We start from the raw sequence: 22,478 nt of genomic DNA on the forward strand, positions 1-22,478 counted from the left end.
TGAATACAAATAAAGATGCTGTCTCAGAAATGTCTGGAATACTTTACAGATGTTCACTTTGATACACAGTGAGCAATAAAGAGAGAGGACTTTAATAAAAATTACTGTGACCTCTATTTAAGCACAGTCTAATCAGGCACTAGGCTAAACATGTTTCCAGATTAAGGTCTTCTATTGTCACAGCCACTGGTGAGGTGGATATCACTTTTTCCCATTTTATGGATCAGAGTTTAGAGAGGATGAGTGATTTGCTTAGGTTCACAAGGTAGCCCTCAGGCCTGCACCTAAACCCCTATTTCTCTACTCAAAGCCTGGCCTTGCAAAGGAAGCTCCAGTTCTCTGGATCAGCACAGGTTTGGGGTGGATTGGGACTGCATTTTTTCAATCAGCAGCTGTTGCAAATAGTGAGAATGCTCAGAAAGAGTGGCACTGCATCCTAATTACCTGTGGCAAGGAAAACATCTGTGTAAGAAAAGTAATGAAATTAATTCTAACATGGAGCAGTTGCATACATTAATTGACATTAATTAATGCCAAATTACAAGACACTTCCTATAGAATCGCATCATATGCTCATCAGAATTGAATATGGAAAGAGTTCATCATACTTAATGCTATTACAGCAAGCCCTGGGGGAGTGAGAGTGATTGGTCTCTCATTATGAACTGCAGCCAATTTCTTTATATTTCCATTAGAAGGAGAAAGGGAACAAACCAGGGAACACTTTACCAGGCAGGCAGCTCAGAATGGATCATTTACCCTTCAGCTTGTAAATTTCACTTGGAGCCATTCTGAGAAAGAATTGGTTTAAAGACTCCTTCCAGAGGCTTTTCCTATGTCACCAAAATGCATACTTTTGTCATTCTAAAGCCCAAAGACAGACTCATGTACAACTCAACTGCAGAATGCAGCATGGGTTGGAGGATCCCAGAATGCACTGGTCTCATAAGCCCAAAAGACTTTCTCTCCCCTATCTACCAAGCTGAGAGGTGTGGGACCAGCGATGGGTACACAGGTTGTCCAACCTCCTCACATTGCTGTTTTTCCTCTAATGTTGAAATAAATGTTTTATTCATTTTTTCTCAGTAGGCATGCATCTATTGATATCTATATATAAACAACTTGCCAAAAAAAATTGGACCCATAATGCACATATTGTGGTAGCCTACTTTTTAAAAACTTTTATTTTGCAATAATTTCAGATAGAAAAGTTACTGAGATAGTTTAGAGTACATGTACTCTCCACTCAGTTTCCTTCAGTGTTCATGTTTTTAAAACCCAAGGTATACCATTCAAAACTAAGAAATTCACTTTGGTGCCATACTATTAATGGGTAACTTTCTTTTATAATATAAAATTCAATACATATCCCTTCATAGTAGCAGAATTTTAATAGTCAACTGTGCATGTCCCATGTTTATTTAACTGTCCCTCTATTGGTCATTTTGTTTTCTCTAATTTAATATAATGGAGAGAGAGAGAGAGAGAGAGAGAGAGAGAGAGAGAGAGAGAGAGAGAAAGACTTCCCTGTGATGAAAAACCAAGTGGCCACCTCCTTGCATACAGCATTATTTCCTTAGAATTCGCAGAGATGAACCTAAGACCAAAGGATAAGATTTTTAAGTATCTTGATCCTTATTGCCAGTTAACTCATAAAATATGAATTTATGGGTGTTTTTACTTGGGATTTAGGGATATCCCTTGATACTCTGATAGAAGCCAAAATATATTTGACAAAAAAATTGGCCCGAAACTCGCTGAGATTTTTCATGCCACATAGTGTGGTAGAAATAAAACAAAGTTGGAGTCAGGCCAACCAAGTCAAAACCCCATACTGCCATTTCTATAAATAATGAGTTTTTAAGTTTTACTCTCCAAATCTGAAAAATCAGTTGATATATCATAGTCTGTAGTGTTGTGATGATTAAATGAACCAAGTAAATGTGAACATCCTTTAGAGTGTCTGGCACAGAGTTGCTCAACAAATGTTACTCAGTCCCTCAGATTTATAATTTCATATAGATGAGCTATGAATGTGATAACTATATTTTTGTGTTTTTCATCTTATGTTGGTTTGGGGCTCTATGAAGACAATAGTGAGTTTTTAAGAAAGAAACTACTGGATACTATCACAAAAAAGTGATATATATATATATATATATATATATATATATATATATATATATATATATCAGGAAGCCCTAGTGATACATCAGCTCTAAAATTACAGTGGAACTTGTAACTGGAGGCCCCAAAATTCCTGATCAAGAACCTTTGATTCAGTTAGCTTTGACCATAGTTTTTATTCAGTATCTCATGGAAGGAGAATCATAGCAGTAGGGCAGCGCTTGACTCTGTAGACTCAGTAGCTGATGTCATCAGGGTACTTTCTGTCTGTCTTTCACACTCATCATTTAAGCTTCATGCAAAGCTTGGCTTCTTCAGATAATCAAGACAATAGAGCAGTTTGAAACACCACATTGAGATACAGTGTAGCCCAGAGGCAGAGGAGGCCTTCTGCTGTGTCACCTGGTACCCGCTAGATTTAAATGCCCTCTTCTAAATCGAGGAATGCCAAGAGGACTAGGAAAACTCAGAGTGGACCTAAACCCAGTGGGATTCTTCCCTACTTATGCGATATTCTGAGTCACAGGGAAGAAGAATGAGTCTGTCCAATAAGTTTTTTTTCCCCCAGCAAATGGAGAAGAATGGAGCTTGAGTAGGCCACTAACCGTACCTGATACAGAAATATAGTTACAGTATTCAAATTCAGCTTAACCAGTTTTGTTTAGGATCTGTTATGTGCCCAGGTTGATCTCATCATTGTGACAGATAGCAAAAGAGAAAGCAAGAATATTGTCATTATTGATATAATTGGCATTTGAACAAGTTTGATTTTCAAAACCTTTAACATGCACATTATTCCGTAATTAATCCTATCTATAAGTCAATCTACTAGATAATTTATATTATCATCCCTATTTAATAGATGAAGGAAGCAAGATTCAGGAAGGTGAAGAGATTTCTTTTGAACTAAGCAGCTAGTAAATGGCCACAGCAGAACTAAGCTAAGATCTCAAAGTCACAGATTTTCATCATCTCTGACCTCAAGGTACCTTTTGAGAAAATGAAGTAACTTAAAGGCATCAAAAAGGTCTAGTGAAGTGTGAAATTTTACAGATGTTGTGTGTTATAGGGGGGTCCATTTGGAGAAGAGATGAGCCCCAGTTATTGTTTTTAAGGAAAAATATCCTGAGTTATGCCTAAAATGGAACCACAGGAAGGTCTGGGAAAATGCAGGAAAGAATCAGCAGAGGTCCTCTCTTTAGTTCATCCTAGGAGATGGTTTCACCAGGAGCAGATGGGGTACTTGGGAGCTACCCCGTACCCACAGAAGACAGAAGGGTGAGGAAGATGATGAGGAAAGCCATATTTCTTCAGGCGTCTGTGAGCTTATCAGCAATTATATCTTCTTTTGTCAGATGGGGGCCAATGTGAATGCTGCCCCCTAGTGGCACTTCTTGTTGAGCATGGAATACCTGATGTGAAGGTGGTCCTGAAAAACTCAACCCTGCTGATTTCCTTAAAATTATTTAGTTAATACTCATGTCCTCTTCAATGTGCTTCTGTCCATCCCTTTTGCATATAAGTTGTGGCCTTCATATATTTTTATTTAGAACAGATTTCCGCATGTGTCTATAATTCTTAAAATCAAATTTACCCATTCATTTTTAATTAAAAAATATATATTCCAATAAAGAGGTGTTGTTCAACATAGAATCATTTATTTTCTATTATATTCCAGGAACTTAGGACTTGGGTAAAGAAAAAAGAAAAATAAAGTTACCTGTCTCCATGAAGATTACATTCTAATTGGGAAAGGATACAGAAAAAAAAATATTAACATTTGTTATTGTGAGATATTTCATGGAGGGAATTAATAGGATGGCATATAATACAGAGCAGTCAGGGAAGATCCTTGGAAGTAATTGTGACCTGAAATCTAGAACCTTCTTTGGTAGCAGCCTGGGGAGAAGCACTGTAGGCAGAGACAAATAAAATGCCTCTGATGTGGTGAAAAATTTGGCCAAGTTCCTGAACATAAAGTAGGCTGAATTATAAGACTCACAGCAAGAAACAAAGAGATCAGTGGGGGAGGAAGAAGAAAGTTGGAGTGGTGGGCAGTGCAGATTTTGAATTTATTCTAGGTGCAATGAGGCAACAGCCATTTTAAGTAAGAGCCGAAACTATCCGATTACATAGGGGTCAGAATAGTGAGCACTGAGAAACAAAAATAGCTTCCCCGATACCACCTCCTTCCAGCAATGGAGATGGAATTGATGTAAGAGTGATTTATCAATATGGAGACTGTGCTTAACAGCAGGTATAATTTCTAGTGAGATCCAGGGCTCAGTTTACTCATCTATAAAAGTAAGAACAAAGTTTTTGACTCATAGGAATCCCTCTATTCTGTTTGATTTCTAATTCTTAGAAGAAACATGTTTATATTATTAAAGAATCATTATTTGTAACAACAGCACTTCCACTGGAGATGGTTAATGACTTAATATGTTTCCCTAATTCTGTCAAAGATGAGAGTATGGAGGGGAAGCCTGCTAAAGAGAAGAATGTAACTACGAAATCACAAGCATTATTAAATGTCAATTTGGGAAAATATTTTCACTGGGTTTGGGGGAAAAAATTAAAGAACAGATATTTGGTATTCTGATATGGCAAGAGTTGGTGAGACCACAGGGAGAGGGTGCTGTGGGTAATTGCAAGGGAGTCGAAGAATAATGATAATAATCGTAACAAAAATGACAGCAATTACCAATGTGAAGATTGGAGGTTTGTTTAAAGACATGGAGATGTCAAGGGAAATACACACCATCTACCCTGATTCTAAAATGCTACATGTATACCTCCACACCCCCCCTTTTTTTTTCAGATTCACAATACCTTACTTGCCGAATGCAGAACTGCACAGAAACCAACAGAAATAAACCTTTCCCAGGCTACATTGACCCAGACTCTTTGATTGTCCAGGATGATTATGTGTTTGTTCAGGTAAGAAAGATCCACTTGTACTGATTGTCCCAAAGGCATTTCTCACTCTTATTTCTCTCTATGTCACAGCGTTTCCACCTGCTCACATGGCTTATGAGTAAAAATGGAAGGAAGGGAGGGAGGAAAAAAAGAAGGAAGGAACATATGGAGTGGGAAGCTTCTGTACATGCTGATCCTCAGGCAATGTCTAGAGAACCACATCAGCGGGTCACACAGGCACTACCTTGAAGCAGGAAGGTGGCCTCCAGAATGACACACAGTTCCATTTGTCCCTTCATCTGATTTGTAGAGCAGCTCCCAGTCATTGCATATGACTGTGCAAATATTCCAGGCTCTTCTATCAGAGAAATACCAAGCTAGTCATCTCCTTCCTGGAACCAACTTAAGAGTAGGGAGAAAGGTGGGAAGGGAAAATGTGCTGCCTGAAGGTGGTGGGCAGCAGAGGCCAGAGTAAGAGTAATCAACCGTTATTGTCAGGACTGAATGCAGTTAGGATAAAGAGACCTTGCATGAGATGTGCTCAGCCAGGCTTTCCACTTCCTAAGAAAGTGAAAAGAGGGAAACAGTTTCCTTAGTGGATAGAAGACACTGGGAGTTAGTGTGTTTTGCTTCTCTTGAGAAATTAAGGAAAATGTTAGTTCTGTATGAACAATGCATTTAAATATTCAGTTATTGCTTTCTGTTAATAATGACAAAGGTATGATTTCTAAATAGCTGATGTATACTGTGTATCTGCACATATACATACGGACAAGAAATTTTGATTAAGAAGAGGACTAAAAGGCAATCTGTGCATAATGTCCAAGCAGATGATAACTTTCCTGTCACACTCCTGAGTGTCTGATGAATGTTACCCCAAGTATTTGTTGACATTCTAAATATACAAACTATCACTGACATTTCATGTCCAGGTATTTACATAGATTAAGAGCAGCAACCAAGAAGAGAGATGCTGGCAGAGACCGTGTCCAGCCCGGTGCCTGTGCCTACAGGAAGAATATTACCCTTCTTTCTCGCTCTCCCACCCATCAGGATTCAAATTTTCCCAATTTCTTTCTAAAAGAGATCTAAAATGGATTTGGACCATGATCTTGGCTTGCCTTTCTGCCTAGCATGCTGGTGTTTGTCTGTGGGATGTGCCCACAGTCATCAGTGTGATTTCATCAAAAGGGACCCTGGTGCCCAGAGACGTGAGGCTCCCCTTCCACTATTCAACCAGAGCCATTTCCTTCTGGTATGGCATAGGCACATGTTATAGGGCTGGAGAGCTGGGCTGGAGCTGATACACTCTAAGGCTTATATCATTTGAAAACAAAATAACCTGAAAATGTTTTCTGGCTTCTGAGGTACAGTGCAAATTAAAAGAATCATATTTTTGTACAGTGGGTTCACTTTGGGCCGCTGACTAATACACATACTGTGTGTTGGCTGATTTTTGAACTAAATGCCAATTCTTTACACTTGCCTGCACGGGCATCCCTTCTGCTGCGTGGGCAACAAACTCCTTCCATTCAGAGAGCACTTCTGTGACCTGCGACCTTTATGGTAGCTCCTCTTACCACCTTGTTTTTATAATACAGCTGACGTCAGGAGGAAGACCACATTACTTCGTGTCCTACTGGAGGAATGCGTATGCCCAAATGAAGCTTCCAAAATACGCTTTGCCCAAGGTATATATACCCTGATTGGCTTTTTCCATTTCACTACTTTCTCTGATTCATACTGTCCTGCCTCCACTCTGTTCTCAGAGACCTTTTCAGCCTCTCACAGTCAAATCTTTCTTATCACACCACCTCTGTTTCTCAAGCTGGACTTGCCTTACTTTCTTGTTTGCCAGTATTGCTCCTTCCTTTCTCTCTTGGTGCCTCCTCCCACCACCACCAACCCCTTCCTTTCTTTCATTATCTCTCTGGAATTCTTGCTTTAGGAGCATCCAAATAAATTAATGGTTTGCTTTTGCTTTTCATTAGTAATGATTTTAACAGTATGCCTTGGTTTTCTATAAAGACAGAAACAATTTATTTGGATTCATTGTACATCAGCTCAACATGTGGGACTCATTTCTATCCCATTTTATTGTTACTATTTGTTTATTGAATGGTGTTGCAATCACATGACAGCATTATTTCTCAATGGGACTTACTAAACAGATAGTCTTTAGAGTTCTGAAGCACAGCCAATTTTTTAGACTTCCCCAAACATTCTCCTTTGAACATAGTGGTATTGGGAAGTTAAAGACCCTCAACCACTGGCAAGCCCAGGCAATCTTTCCGGAAACACTAAAAAACTACGTTGATACAGAGCGCCACCTAGTGGAGGTCAAACTGATGTGGGCATTCAGAGCTGCCTGTTTGAGAGAACACCAATGTATTTTAAGTGCCCAATTTGTTAATGTACCGGCGCTTAATCTTAGAACAAGGGAGATACATGTGTAAAATGTTTAAGAAGGGGATTTTGAAGGTTTACATAGAATTATAGGTGGACTTTGAGCTTTGGGGTTGAAAAAAAACCTAATGAACTTTTTTTTTGATTGAGTGTTCAACACAGTCTCTTTCTCTTATATTTTCTTCCTCTGACTTTGTAGTATGCCACCTTCAGCCAATACAGATATCTGGACAAGAAATTATGTGACAGACTTAGTACAAGGGCATAGCAGGACTTCTCTCCCTGGAGAGCAATGATAACAAGTTGCTGACTTCTCTAGGCAAAATCTCTTAGGGGGCACCCACTCTACCCCTTATCCTAACAATGAACAAGGGAATGAAAGACCCAGCCATTAGAGGTGATAAGACACATTGAGTTGCACTATTCACTCCAAGGATCTATCTTCATGAGAGTAGCTATTATTATTTTCAGCTTCTAAGAGATCAATGACTGTTGTAATTGCCCAGACCCATGTGTCTGTGTTGGAATACACATTTAAGCACTTCTTCTCTTGATTTGACTTAACTTTTTTTTTCTTTAATAAGGTAAGAACTTACAACATTGAAGTTTGGCCTTGAAAGAAAATTGGATGAAATTTGTTTGTAACAGGAAGACAGAGTGTTGTTAAATTACACTCGATAATCTATTAGGAAGGTTCTTGAAAGAGATGAACATAATACCTCAGTAGATAAAACAACAGTTTCCCTCCTAGTGCTGAAATAAATTGTGATTTCTCTAACCACCCCCCCCAAAAAAAAATGAAAAAGTTGACTTGCAAGATTTATACCTTTGAAAATAAGAATTACACTCAATGCAGAGAGCTGCTCTGATCCAAGCAGCTTGTGGAATTGAGACCAGATCAAGAAACTGCTGCTTTGAGGTACTCACTTGGGCTAATCCTGGGGTGAATGTACTCTTTGAGTAAACTAAGTCTGAGCCAAAACCAAATGCTATTTGCCACAGACTTGAGGCTAGAACTAAAGTCTTTGGACACCCAAACTAGTGTCTTTTATACATATTTTATTTCTTTAAATGTAAATTAATAACTTCTGTTGTTAAAACACAGCATCACTGACCTTCCCTCAAATCTGATATATCTCCAGGAGCATGGAGAATAAAAGCCTATTTGACTTCAGGAATCCCCAACATGGTAGTTTAAAATAAAAGAAGCTTTTGTGGACCCATAGCTGGGAGATTTGGAAGAAAGACATTTTGCATTGCTTGGTCACAGCCATCATGCAGATCACTGCTGACAGTGGCCTCCAGTAGCATGCAGCCAATCTGGAAGGAAAAGCTCTACTCTGAATCCAAATTGGCCATCTATCCGCTCACTTTGCTCTTCTGAATGAGTGTGTTCATGGCTCAGGCTCCTTTGAACACTAAGGATAAAATGCAGTGTCTTAATTTATCCTGTCCCCACAGAAAATGGGAGCTGATGTACAAATGAATGGATTACTGGGTCCAGGTGTGTTTTATTGTATAAAGCAATGAGATGCTCCATAACAATCCCATTAGACCTTCAAAAAGAAGTGATCTGTGCCAAAGGCCCATTTATTTTTTGGCCTTCATCCAATCCAAGGCTGATGGGACTTTAAAGGAAGGAAGCTCGTTGCTGACCAAAGGAATTGAGACAAACCAGCACTTTCATGCTCAAATCTTCTTTAATCACCTGTTGCCATTTGTCAACTCTTTAAAACCAGAGTTTTCCAGAACCGTGTTTACAAAAAAAAATATATAAAATATATATATAGGGGGGATAGTAGAGGATAGGAAAGGCAGCAGAATACAACAGACACCAGAATGGCAATATGTAAATCAATGGTTGTGCAACTGATGTGATTCTGCAATCTGTATGTGGGGTAAAAATGGGAGCGCATATCCCACTTGAATCAAAGTGTGAAATATGATATATCAAGAACTATGTAATGTTTTGAATAACCTACAATAAAAATTAATTAAAAAAAATAAAATAAAATATATATATATATATATATATATATATATATATATATATATATATATATATAGAATAACCAGGGAGCGAGCTGCGTAAATTTTAATGTTGCCATTACCATTAAGAGCACGTGGTCCTCTAGATCAGAGAGACATAGTGACAATCTTCCTTCGCTTGACTTACTGGGGGCTCATTCTGAGCTACTCAAGTGAGATAAATGAGGCAATACATATGAAAGTGCTTGGAGCATTTTGGAGGACAGATACTCTATAAAAGCAAGGTAATATTATTATTAGTATGGATCTGGTTGTCTCCATGGTGGAAGATCGATGTGTACCAGGGAGTAGGGGGGCACGGAGGCTGTTTGATTTGCAACAGAAGACCCAGATGGGAACCTGGATCTGTCACTAACTTGCTTTGAAACCTTGGGTGGCTGATTTGTCAATTTTTCTTTTCTTCTTCTTTTTTCTTTGTTAAATAAGGCGCTTAGATTTAAAATATTATTTTCTCAAATGTGTTACTCAGAATAAAATATTCTCAGTGATGTTCTGCAAAAATTTGGTCCTATGATAATATAAATTTAAAGGAATAGACTCCATTATATGTTCCTTCCCTAGAGACTAACAGGAGCTCACTGGTAGGCTGAAGAACCTTAAGTGTACTCTCAGCAAGAAAGATCTTTAATTCAGCATTAATTCAAAATTTTACCAAAGAGCCCCTACTTTTCTTTTTACATCTTATTAAAAAACCAACAATGCTGTTTTCCTACAGATCAGTTATTTAAAATGCTTTAATAGAAAAGGTATAAGATCCTGTGTTAGTCTAAAATCATGTGACTCGGTGAAAAAGAAAGAACACATTTTCCTGAAGACAAGGAAGATTTAGGCAAGATGGAAAAAGAAAGGTGACATTTAAATATGTTTGGCTTTTTAGTGGAAACATTTAAGACCAACATAGTTTTTAAAAAGGCTGTTCAATGTAATTAGAATGTATGAGGAGAAAGAGATATGTTCTCAACCCATGTCTAGAGATGAAAATTTTAATCTACTATCATTATGTGACAGATTCTCTTAAGTGACCTGGAACTTGATGCATCTGTGCTTCAGTTTCAAATCTACAAAATAAGCATCTCTGCAAGGTGGGATTCTATAGATTATCTGCTTTTGTTCCCCAATCAAAGATTATTTAATGTCTATAGAAAGGCTCACAGAAATTCTCCTGTGCAAATATTCACTCCAAAGGCACAGACATATAGATATACTAGGACCAGTTTACTCTTGAAATAGAGTAATTTGAATTCGGGGATTATATTATACTGTTGAAGGAAGAAAACATGAACTGGGAGTAGTTTTTTTGACAATTTTAAATGCCAGGGTAAGGACTCTGGTCTTAGCCTTATAGTGAATGGGGAGCCATAGAGGGTTTGTCCCTCAGTGGACAAAGGAAGGGCAAGCCTGGGGCTCATTTGCACAGCTAATTTCATTAGGAAAAAAACATTTGGATGAACCACCTTTAGTTGAGTGCATTAGTGAAGACAAAATAGAAAAGCCAACTCACCTTGCCTGATCAACAAGGGGGATAAAAGTGGTCCCTTAACTGAAAATAGCTACCATTTATAAAGCATATGCTAAGTACTGGGCACTATTATAAATGTATTAACACTTAATGACTACTTTTATCTTCACAATGCAGTGGGGGCGCCTGCTATTTTTTTATCTCTATTTTGCAGGTGAAAATTCTGAGCACAGAGTTCCACCTGCATGGCTGAATTAAAGAGCCAAGATTTGAATTCCAGTTACAAGGGCTGGGGTGATAGCTCAGTGGCACAGCACTTGCCTAGCATGCCTGAGGCCCAGGGACCCAGCTTTGCAGGAAAAATAAAAGAAAAATAACTCAAGCAACAATGAAAATTTTAGTATAGAGGTGAAGGAGAACTTTCCAGCTCTAGGATTGTTACTAAGGAATGATAGCCAGATCTCCTGAAGTATCTGGGGACAGAGCCAGGTCCATTTCTGAAGATTTGAGAGAGAAATAAAGGCCAAGAATCTTTCCACATTTTTCTTCTACCCTTGTGATATGTATAGCTTCGTATTTGGGAACTTTTTTTCCCTTTGTTTTTATTTTTAATTTTTGGAAGTTGTATTGTATCTACTGATTTGGGAAAAATAAAAGGCAGCTGAGAGTGTGTGAACAGGTATCCCCTAAAAGAGACAGGGACCCTTGGTTGGGGATGGCAAGCTCTTGTCTGTGTTGGAATCCACTTCTCTAGAGTTCTGAACAAGGGGAAAGGGTTTGGAATTTCACCCAGATGCAGCTGCCCCCTGCTTATTATTAAAGGATCTTATTAAGATGCATATTTTTATTTCATAATTTCATAAATGGGCCCTGAAGTTCTGTGTATCTAACAAGCTTGCAGATTGCATCCATTTTCTGAGTCCTTGGACCTTGGTAAGAGATGAAGGGTTTTCTGTTTTCTCTCTGTTCCTGCAGACTTTCCTCATATTTGACTCACATAAGCTTTACCATGTTTAAACTTGACAAATATATCAGAATGATTGATTCTCCATAGTCATATATATTTAAGTCAGTATTCTTCAAATTATCTTATGAGGACATTAAATTATAACTGAGCCACTAAGCATCTCTCATATTTTCTCATGACCTTACTGCCTGACCTCCCACATGACAAAGAAAATATATGATTAACCCTTATGTAATTATTATTTTTATATATGCAAATGGATGCTTTCTGTCTTTCATCAAAATGCTGATTCTGATATACTTCAGTAGATCCCAAGCTTATTAGATGCACGCCAGTTAACGCATAAAACTCTTCTTCCCTCTTCACTTCCTGTATCTTCCTGCAGGATATGCATGTCATTAGCAGAGACGAGAACCAAGTGTTTGCAGCAGTCCAAGAATGGAACCAGAATGATACCTACAACCTCTACATCTCAGACACCCGCGGTGTCTATTTCACATTGGCCTTGGAGAATGTCCAGAGCAGCAGAGGTCCTGAGGGTAACGTCATGATTGACCTCTATGAGGTATGTCACCAGGTACATGTGGTCGCTGAGCCATAGCAGTGAATGGACTGGCCAAGGAAGAGCCAGCGCCAGCCATTGGATCATTTTATTACTGTTTCCATGTGCAGTCTCATTGCACTTGGGAGTTGAAGGGATTTATGGGATGTTTTTGTTAGTTAATTTGCAATCCACAGAACTCTCTGGGAGGCATTCTCTTTGGACCAAGTCTGCAAGATGTGAAGGCCCAGAGAGGACTTGGAGAGTGTCTGGGTAGATAGACAATGAAAATGTTTGCATAAGTGTGTTCCACACATGGCCATTTGAAAATAGTTTGATGAGGCTGACAGGATGCTGCAAGAAGAACCAGTGGGCAGAACTCCTTTATCTCTCTCTGAAGAATGAAAGGGACAGGGACATCTTGGCATTACATCAGAGCACACTTTTAAACTCAGTGACTTCCCCTAGCTAATGATCTTCCTCTTCCTGAATGTGAGATAAGATTAAGAGGGTTTTTTCCTCCAAAATATGGGAAAAGTAATTTAACAAACCACAACAAAACCAGAGCTTTCTGGATTCCCCAAGGGAACTAAGGGTCTTCATTCCTCAAAATAATACAAATTCAAAATAAATTCATACACTTTGGATCAACCAGTTTTTGAGACAAATGCCAATGCTTTAATTGCCTTTTAAGGCACAGTTAGGTAGAAAGAAAGCTAGTATTGGGGGTTGTATTTTAGCCATTTGCCAGTCATATCATGCACTAAGAAGAATTTATCATGGGTTATAATGTGTCATTTTAAAACATGCAGGATTTGGAAAATATTATCATGTCTATATTCTATCTGAGAAAAAAAATCTAAAATGGATTTAAATATGTAGTATCCTAATGTCACAATCATTTGGTGGAAGGTAAATTCAGACTTTCAATTGTTTGTATAATAAGAAGCAACGGAGTTATATCCAGGATGAAAGAAACCAATTTCACTTACAAAACTCAAGCCCATCATTGTAATTCCTCTTTGTGTTTTCTGTTTTCCTTCCCCTTCAGGAACTCGTAGAGATGTCTTCTAGGAACTAGAATTCTCTGTATGTATAAAGTCTGGTTAATAAATGGACTGCCCAATTCATTGCCCAAGTATTTATGATGCAATTATGACAGACTAGCAAGGGACATGATTTGTGATTATGTATTTAGAAAAAATGTACTGCAAACTTTTCCACTTTTTCTCCTGCCCATGTTTCAGGTAAATATAGTAGCTTACATCTCAGCCTCAAATCGAACATCTATTTTGTAAAACATTTAGATATTCTGGTGATTTAGTTTCAAATTCCCTTCAGATGAAATTTAATTTAGAGGATAGATTTTAGATTCAGGTTTCCTGGGTGAAAACCCTTGCTATACCATTTGTTTGTAGTTTTGAGCCAAATCTGTACTCTCTCAGCCACAGTGTCCTTGTTTAAAATATGGAGATAAACACAGGACCTCCAGGATGGAATCTCTCTGAGAATGAAATGAGTTAATCCTTGTACGTGTTGAGTGCAATACCTGGAATACAGTATGTAGATGACATAATTAATATGTTCCAAAGAGTCTAAACATCAATATAATCTTGTATTCTTGTAGTCTTCAAATATGCTCTCATTGTTTAAATGTTCAATACATTTCCATTATTTTGGATTTCTACTTCTTCTCATATTGCAATTAGCATTATGAACATATGTCCTTTTTTTGACACAAACTAGTTGACTTCTTATAAGCAAGTATAAATTGACACATTGCTTTCCTCCTATGTAAATTCCCTGTGGACATTTAAATTTGAAGTGTGTCTTGTTGAAATGCCACATATTCTCTTCCTTGGATCCAGCATTTACAATGGAAGTGTCTTCAGGTGTCCAGCTGTTATGATGTCACACCAGCTGGCCCAGCCTAATCGCCCAGGGTACTTTCTTGGGTCTAGTTTTGTGTTTGGTCTCTGGAGTACATTTTCTGATTTTTCAGGTAGCTTCCTGATTATTCTCTCCTCTTTTATCAAGTCCATTCAAAATAGAGTTTCCTGATAAATTTTGTTTTCTGCCAGAAGTAAAGACCATTTTAATTGGTCCCTTGATAATGGGAAAGATAACAGATCTGAGCAGGAATGACTTTGCAATGTCTTGTTATTTGCGATTGTTTTTATGGATTGTTTTCTGAATTCAAATGTTGGCATGGGTATGGAATTAGAATAGGAAGCAGGGTGACCTCTGGACATGGCAAACATTCCTTTGTTAATCCTGCAGTTCCCCTTTGTGTCTCTCTTGCAGTTGACTCTCCGTAGGGAAACTGCTGCCTCTGATTATCATCACTTTGAGCAGTGGTGTGACTGTATTATGTAAAGGTGTTCTGCATCCTGAGGCTGGGAGCGAAGCATCTTTGTTTTACTAGCCTGACAGTTCACAGCAACTTGAATTTAAATTGTTGTGATCAGAACGGCAGTGCCATATCTGCTGATTACCTACATACAAAGAATATTGGCAGACATGGAGCCTGGCACAAATGTTCCCTTAAATCTGATTGTTCTGGCTAGCAGAAAGCTGAAAGCCATCCAGCATGAATTTCCCAGTAGAGTTGCAATGAATGATGAGAGCTTAGAGATAAATGAAAAGTGCTGGGAGCCATCAGCCAAGTAGGTATGACAAATTCCTTGCCAGCTTACTCCCATGCTGTCTAGTGGAAGGACTTCTGTAAGGTGACCTTGCTCAAGGACCAGGGCAGGATCCGTGTTTAGGATGTTCCCCCTTTAGAATAGGGCGGTTTAGCATAATAGGAGATTAGGGTGTTTCCCCTTTAGAATAGGGCAGTTTAGCATAATTGGAGATTAGGGTGTTCCCCCTTTAGAATAGGGCGTATCCTGCTGCTGAGTTCCTCTTGAGTGCTTAGGGTCAGACAGTATATTTTGGGAGACAGAAGCCCATGTGGGTGGATTTGGGCAGAGAGAGGATTTGGGAGAGAGTGGATTTGGGCAGAGAACGTGGATTCCCCCAGAGCGTGTTTGTAGACGGCCGGTGTGAGTTCGGGAATAAAGAATTGCTGTTTGAATCTACAAGCTGTGTGGAGACTTGTGATTTGTGCCCAGCCAGAGACTGCGGCATCTGGTGGCCCGTACCACAGAAAAGTAAGAAAATCCATACATGAGTTAATAAATAACAGAAATGAGCATCATAAGAGATGGGGGAGACAGGGATGGAATATACAGAGTGCGCACTTCTGCTCACTTTTGGGGGTGACTAAAGAGGATGACTTTCATTGTTTATATGCTTCTACATGCCAGTCATCTGCTGTTTCTGTACCTGCGTTCTCTTGAAGCTATTTTAACAGAGGTGAACTGTTTCAGCTATGAGCGTGTAGATGGGTCCATATTTCAGGAATCTCCATTGTTGATGGGTCCTTAGGGGAAATGCAGAAGGAAGCAAAAGTCTCATTAAAACCATTTTGTTTGCGCATACATTAAAACCTGGTTACTCCATCCTTTATTCTAGCACTACATGTGTATAGGGAATGAGATGGGAAAATGTTGAGGACAAAGTGTTGGGGAACAAACTCCTGTGGTTTAATTATTAAAATTCCAGAATTTTCTCTGAGTGTGAATTTGATATTGAACATGTCCCTTGTTTAAGATTGTGAAGAAATGTGAGCCAGAAAAGTTGGCTACAGAGTAAACATGTTAGAAATGATTTTGGTTGTTGTAGATGAGATATAAAAATAATAGCAAATATTTTGGGGTGGAAATTTTGTACAAAGCACTGTGGAAATAATTTTCCATAACTATACCATTCAATCCACATTTGAACTTTGGAATATAGAAAGACTATAATCACTCTCATTAAGTAAATAGAGGTTGAGATAATATAACCATTTTTGCAAGGATTCAAAGCTAGTTTGTGACAGAATTAGGACCTAAATCCAAGGGTCTGTAAACTCCTCAGTATGAAATATTGTTTCTTCCCTGAAAGATTAGTATCTGCACTTGTTTCTGATTGCAGATGAGTAATGGCATCAAGATTGAAAGACATTGCAGGGCAGGAAAATTGCATTAGACTTTGCCTAGCAGTGGAAGAAACCATACAGGAAGAAGAAAACTATCTGAGGGAATATTTAATATGAAGAGAATCAGCAGTTGATGACTCCAGACCTATACACCACCTTCAGAAGCAAGTCCTGGCTTATAAGGCAGTACTTACACACGGCTCCAAATTTTTGTGTGGTGGATGCATGTGTGTAAGAAAAGCCTCTAAGCACGTTGTCCTAAGACATTGTTATTCCTGAATAGCTCAAAAGTTCCAATAGCATTGTATGAGTTAAATAACAGAAGACGGCATGCTTGATGGTGGCCACAGCGAAAAGGATGTGATGAGTGTGTCTGAGACATGTGATTCCAGTGTATTTGTGTGGTGTGGATGATGAAAGGGAATCTGACAGCTTTGGACAATATCCTCCCTCCTTTGGGAAGGGAATATTAATTAATGATGATGAAGAGCCCTTTGGCTTAACAGGCAATGACAGTTCACCCAAACTAAGTGGGAAAGGTTTTGTTGGGAGTGAAGCCACCTGGCTGACAAATTCAGAAGGCACAAGAAAGTAGGCGAATGAATGAGCCATGACATGCAACAGGAAAGCCATAACCAGTGAGCAGGATGCCGTGGCATCTTTAGCACATTATGCATGTCCTGTCTTTAAAAGAGAAAACTCAACAGTCCCAGTACTGCTGATGTGACTTCTTGAAGAAAAACTACCTCTTACAAGATAGGAAAGAATGCTGTCCAACACAAGACATCCTTATTACAGGATGTAGAACAGGTTCCTGTCTCTCCAGGAGGAGAGTGTCTTTTGATCAGGGGAATAGGGGAAGAAAGAACATTTAGACCTTTTTTTAATCAAGTAGGTTCGTGGTTTCAGAGGCAACCCTGACTGCTTCTGAGTACATGTCTCTTCTGGCTGAGATCTTCTCTTTAGAAGATAAAAATATCCCATCACAAAGCCCAAAGAAATGACAGTTATAAAAATGCTCTCTTTCTTGCCACACTTTTTCATCTGTTTTTAATTCTCCTCAAATTTTGACACTTAGGATTTTTGAATTAAGTTGAGAGAGTGGAAATAATCATCTCTCAATCACCATCAGAATAGAAATAAGGAAAATACCAACCGAAGGCTGCTCTCAACATTACCTCTACATGAACCATTGGTGCAGGGGACAACCATCTAGAGAGTGAATCAAAAAAATGAGGAAGGTATATGAGGTTCTTCCTTTAAATCAAAGAAATCCCAACATCTAGAACATTCTCATTCTCAAAAAAAAAAGAAAAGAAAAAAGAAAATCTGTTGAATAAAGGTACAGTGGCTTAGACAATCTAGGTGTTTTATCCCCAGTGCTTAAAAGAGTACATGATACATAGTAGATGCTCAGAAAATATTTACTGATTGACTGTTGAATACATTACTAAAGGATGACTAAAGGGTATTTTCCTATTGTCATGATATCCCAATATGATATTTCTCTCAGGATACTCAGGTAAGAGAAAAGTTTGAAAAAGTAAAATAGCCACAGTGTTATGAACTCTAGAGTTAGACTAAAAATGGAGTCCAGATCTCAGCTTCTCTAGCTGAATGACATTAGACAAGTGATTGTCCACATCTGAGCCTTGGTTCAATCATCATCACAATGAGGATAAGTAAGTGCGCCGAGAGACCCAGGAGCTCATGTTTGTAGGAGCCTTTCAAGAAATGTCCCATTATTTATTAGCACTCAGTAAATTTGTGTTATTTTTGTAGTTGTTACATCTTCTAATGCAGAACTCTTACTACCTATCTTAAGAAAACAAAATTGGGGCTCCTTGTACAAAGTGACTTTACCTTTAATAATTTTAAGGAAGCAATATGGTGAAGTGAACAGCAATCCAAAGGTTATCTTAAGGTTGGAGACTGTAATGTAAGAGTTCATACAAGAAGACAAAGTTGAACTAACTTGTGATAAGAAGTATAAAGAGTACAAGAGAAATCTCAGGGAAGATTGTCATTCATAAGAAGATTCTACAGTTGTTGAGACCAAGATATAACCATGTATATGCAAAACAAGTGGAAGAACAGAGAAATGTTAGAGACAATCAAGATGAAAAGAGGTTCTTATTTCTGGGAAACGGTTATAGAGCTGGATCTTGAGGTAGAGGTAGAGACACATCGAGAAGTTGTCAGAGAAATTAGGGGTTGGCCTATAAGCATGAAGAAAGCAAGATAAAAGAAGAGACAGCACTGTAAGATGCTCATGCTCAGGTACAGTAAATGTTTGAAGTGCTCTCTATTAGGTTGAGGTTTAAGCTATTGCATATTCATATTAAAAACCTAGTAAAAATGATAACTTGGCTTCTATATTATTAAAAAACAAGAAATAATTTTTCATGACCTTTGAGATTTCTCTTATCCAATTCATCCATATGAGAAGTGAAGAGAGAACAGTAGCTTCCCAAGACACCCAGCCCTCTTGGAAGTCTTTCTGCAGAATTCAGTGGCATAAAAGTTAACAGCTCTTTCCCCAAAGAAGATGAGCTTCCACCAACGTGCTGCACCCTTTTCAAAGGAGTGCCTTTGCTGGAAATGCCGTGTCCATGTGAAGGCAGAATTTCTGCTGGGAATACTACATTTCCCCACCCTTGCCATCCTTCAGTTTTACTAAATTCTTTTTTAAAAATTTTTTATAGTTGTAGATGGACAGAATGCCTTTATTTTATTGCTTATTTTTATGTGGTGCTGAGGATAGAACCCAGTGCCTCATGCATGCTAGGCAAGCGCTCTGCCACAGAGCTACAGCCCCAGCCCTTACTCAATTCTTAAGCATGCATGTAGTGTGGTCACAGAAGGAGGTCATCTGGCAATATAAACATGTTCTTTCATCCTCAGTGGGACTTCCCACCTTACATACACCCACAAACACCCATGCATACCCACACAATTTCACATTTGGAAACCTTTTGAGATCCATAGGCCTGCAATGAGAAGGAACACAAAAGGCATTATGATATCTTATTTAAAAAGCATTAGAAGAAAGTACCTCCTGCATAAATAAGGTTGCAGTGAGAAACACAGATGGATTGATGAAGCGCAGAGGCAGAGCAGAGTGAGTGGCACAGAACCTAGGAGCAGGGCTGACCATCTTTGCATACCAGGCCAGAGAGCAAGACAATAAAAGACACCTCAAATGGATAAAGTGCCTTGGCTGTAAGAGAGGAAATAAACAGACTCTCTCCAAATCTAACCCCTGTTGATACACATTCCCTCTACTTTGCCAAGTTTTTATTCCTCAAGATAAACCTGAAAGCCAAGCTGCCAGAGATGAATTACAAAGCCCAGCTCTCTGCTCAAGTAGCATTTGATAATGCCAAGCAGTTGGGGCCCAATAAAATCACCACTTCTGCACATCAAATGAACCAGATCTACACATGCATAACCCTGCTCTGCTGCCCTTGCCAAAAGGAGGAGAGAGCAGGAAGGAAACTGGGCAATGAAAATATGGGACTAGGTAACATTTTTATTTCTTATCATAACCCTCTAGAGTAATGAGTGACTAACTAAGACAGAGTTGTTTCTCATTTCTGATTATGGTATAGAGAGAAGATCAGCATGACTTTGTTGAAAATTCTGATATATGAAATTTAATTCTTAAACAGACAGTTTGGTCATATTTAAGTTTCTAACAGCTGCTTGAACATATGCAAAAGTAATATGGAGTTTCCTGGTGAGCAGCCCTTATGGAGCTGGTATAGCAAATAACTAGATATAATTTGGAACTAACATAGTGTCATTGGGAGTTTGAGTGCCCCAATAGCTCCTGCCTAACTCTTTTTTTTTTGAGAATTGACAGTGCACAATAAATTGTCCTAGATGCTGTTGATTGCCCAGAATGTGGCTAGTTTTCCTAAGTACTTCAAAGTATTCCTCTCAGCAACTCGTTTAAACCATTTATTTGTTTAAAAAACTTGTAGTTCCAAAAGAGTCCAAATTTAGCCCAACTCTAAATTATCCCAGATGGCAAATCAGCAGGTACAAACTAATGAAGTCTGACTGTGTCCAAAGCAAAGGCAAAGCGTGTGTCTTCTATTGATCGAAGCCCAACCTCTTTGATTTGCCACATTTGGAGCTGTAGTTACTGAAAGAATTTTGAGAATCATACAGATTTGAGTAGGAAACCCAATGCTCTGTCATTGTAAATCATTAATTTTGTCCGCACCTTAGTTTTCTCATCCACAGAACTGGGATAAAAGTTGCTAAAACAGGTTGATAGCAAATGTTGAAGTTTGTCTATGAAGGACTGGGGATAGTGCTTGACAGTATTGTTTCACTCATCTGATTCAAAATATTCACTTGGTAATACAATGGTTCCAAGTTAAGTAGGTTCAGAGATGCTTACTTATCCACTTATGCCCCACGCACATGTCTCGGGTAGCTTTTAATCTAAGTCTCCCCTCCCTCATCCTCCAAATGTGGCTCATGAGAACACTCTCTCTTGGTTATTGAGAGCATTAAGCAAGATGCTGCACATGCAGAAATGAAAAGCACAACTCAACACATTTCAGTTCTTTTCTTCACTGCTCTCCATTATTTCTGGATTGGGATTATTTTCTGCAGGGTAAAATCTGTTTGATCAGTCCAGACCACCTGAAAATTCAGTTCACAGTGGATAACTTGTTATTGCACAATTTTGACAATTGGTCAATTATTACCTCTTCCTTAACATATGGAAGAAAGAAAATAGTTATCTTCTCAGAGTTAAATAATTGATAATAACTGCTAATGGTGAGAACAAAAACATTATAATGGACAGGGATCAATTAGTGATTTAGAAAAACAATGTTTTCTTAAGTTTTAAGGTTTTTCTGAAATGTACACTGCATTTGGTGAATTAAAAGAGATCTTATACCAAAAAAAAAAATCACAACAGTAATTATATTAGAATCTTTGACTTTTCTCAGTTGCCCAAGGCTGCAGATAGCTCAGTAATTTAGTCATTGAAAGCACAAGCTCTGAAGCCATTGAGTTCTGGGTAAAAATCCTAGGCACTTACTGTGTGTCCTTACTGTAACTTGGGAAAGTCCCCTTATCTGGATGAGCCTGAGATCTCATATGTGGAATAGAGAATAGAGTGATTTTACCCCCCCAGAAGGACTGTTAACAGGATTAAATGAAATACAATATTTAAGACTCTGGGTGCTAGTCTAGCATACAATAAGAGTAGTGTTTCTTTATTGAGCACTTAGAAAGTAACAGAACTGAGCACAACCAGAGATTATCTCTGGCAACTGAAGGCTGCTGCCTACCTACCTTAGGATAATAATAAAAAACTGTAAAACTTGTATTATGATCCCCATACAACAAGGGGATGATCTTCTGCTTTCTGTCCAACTGTCTGGGGAGTCATACCTAAGTATCATCTGCCCACCTCCATTCTCACCCTGTTTCTTTCAAGACAAATGCTCTTGGCTGAAGTCTGACAGCCTACTTTAAAAAAATGTAAACAAAGATGTCTCTTCTTCTCAAATTGATGTGTTTTTCAGCCATGTCCATTTTTCCCAGGTAGCAGGGATAAAGGGAATGTTCTTGGCTAACAAGAAGATTGACAACCAAGTGAAGACCTTCATCACATACAACAAAGGCAGAGGCTGGCGTTTGCTGCAGGCACCAGACACAGATCTCAGAGGGGACCCTGTGCACTGCTTGCTGGTGAGTCCTCTTGGTGGAGTAGAGCACCCCCACAGAGAAGGCCTGGAAGTGCCTTTAATAAGAGGATAAAACTAGTTCTGGGATTTTTGTTCAGTTGATGAACGAAATGGGCAGGAAAGGGCATAAAGGCAGAGTTTGCAGAAAAGAATCACAGGGCTGCCTTTGTGATGAGCCAAGGAGATAAGAGCATACGATCAGTCTTGTGCTCATGTCCAGGATTTTTATTTTCCCCAGTTTGTTTTTTGTTTGGGAGATTTTTGTT

The 22,478-nt window shown here is 38.6% G+C and overlaps 1 protein-coding gene across 1 annotated transcript in view; it reads left to right on the forward strand.

The window, feature by feature from the left end:
• The window catches only part of LOC143387964 (VPS10 domain-containing receptor SorCS1-like), a 93,481-nt gene that overhangs the window by 52,703 nt on the left and 18,300 nt on the right, over positions 1-22,478 (forward strand). The window contains 4 exon segments of the mRNA XM_076842031.2: positions 4,949-5,067; positions 6,648-6,737; positions 12,313-12,492; positions 22,070-22,216. Coding sequence (XP_076698146.2) covers positions 4,949-5,067; positions 6,648-6,737; positions 12,313-12,492; positions 22,070-22,216 — 536 coding nt within the window.

Source organism: Callospermophilus lateralis, unplaced genomic scaffold, assembly GCF_048772815.1.
Source record: "Callospermophilus lateralis isolate mCalLat2 unplaced genomic scaffold, mCalLat2.hap1 Scaffold_183, whole genome shotgun sequence".
NCBI lineage: Eukaryota > Metazoa > Chordata > Mammalia > Rodentia > Sciuridae > Callospermophilus > Callospermophilus lateralis.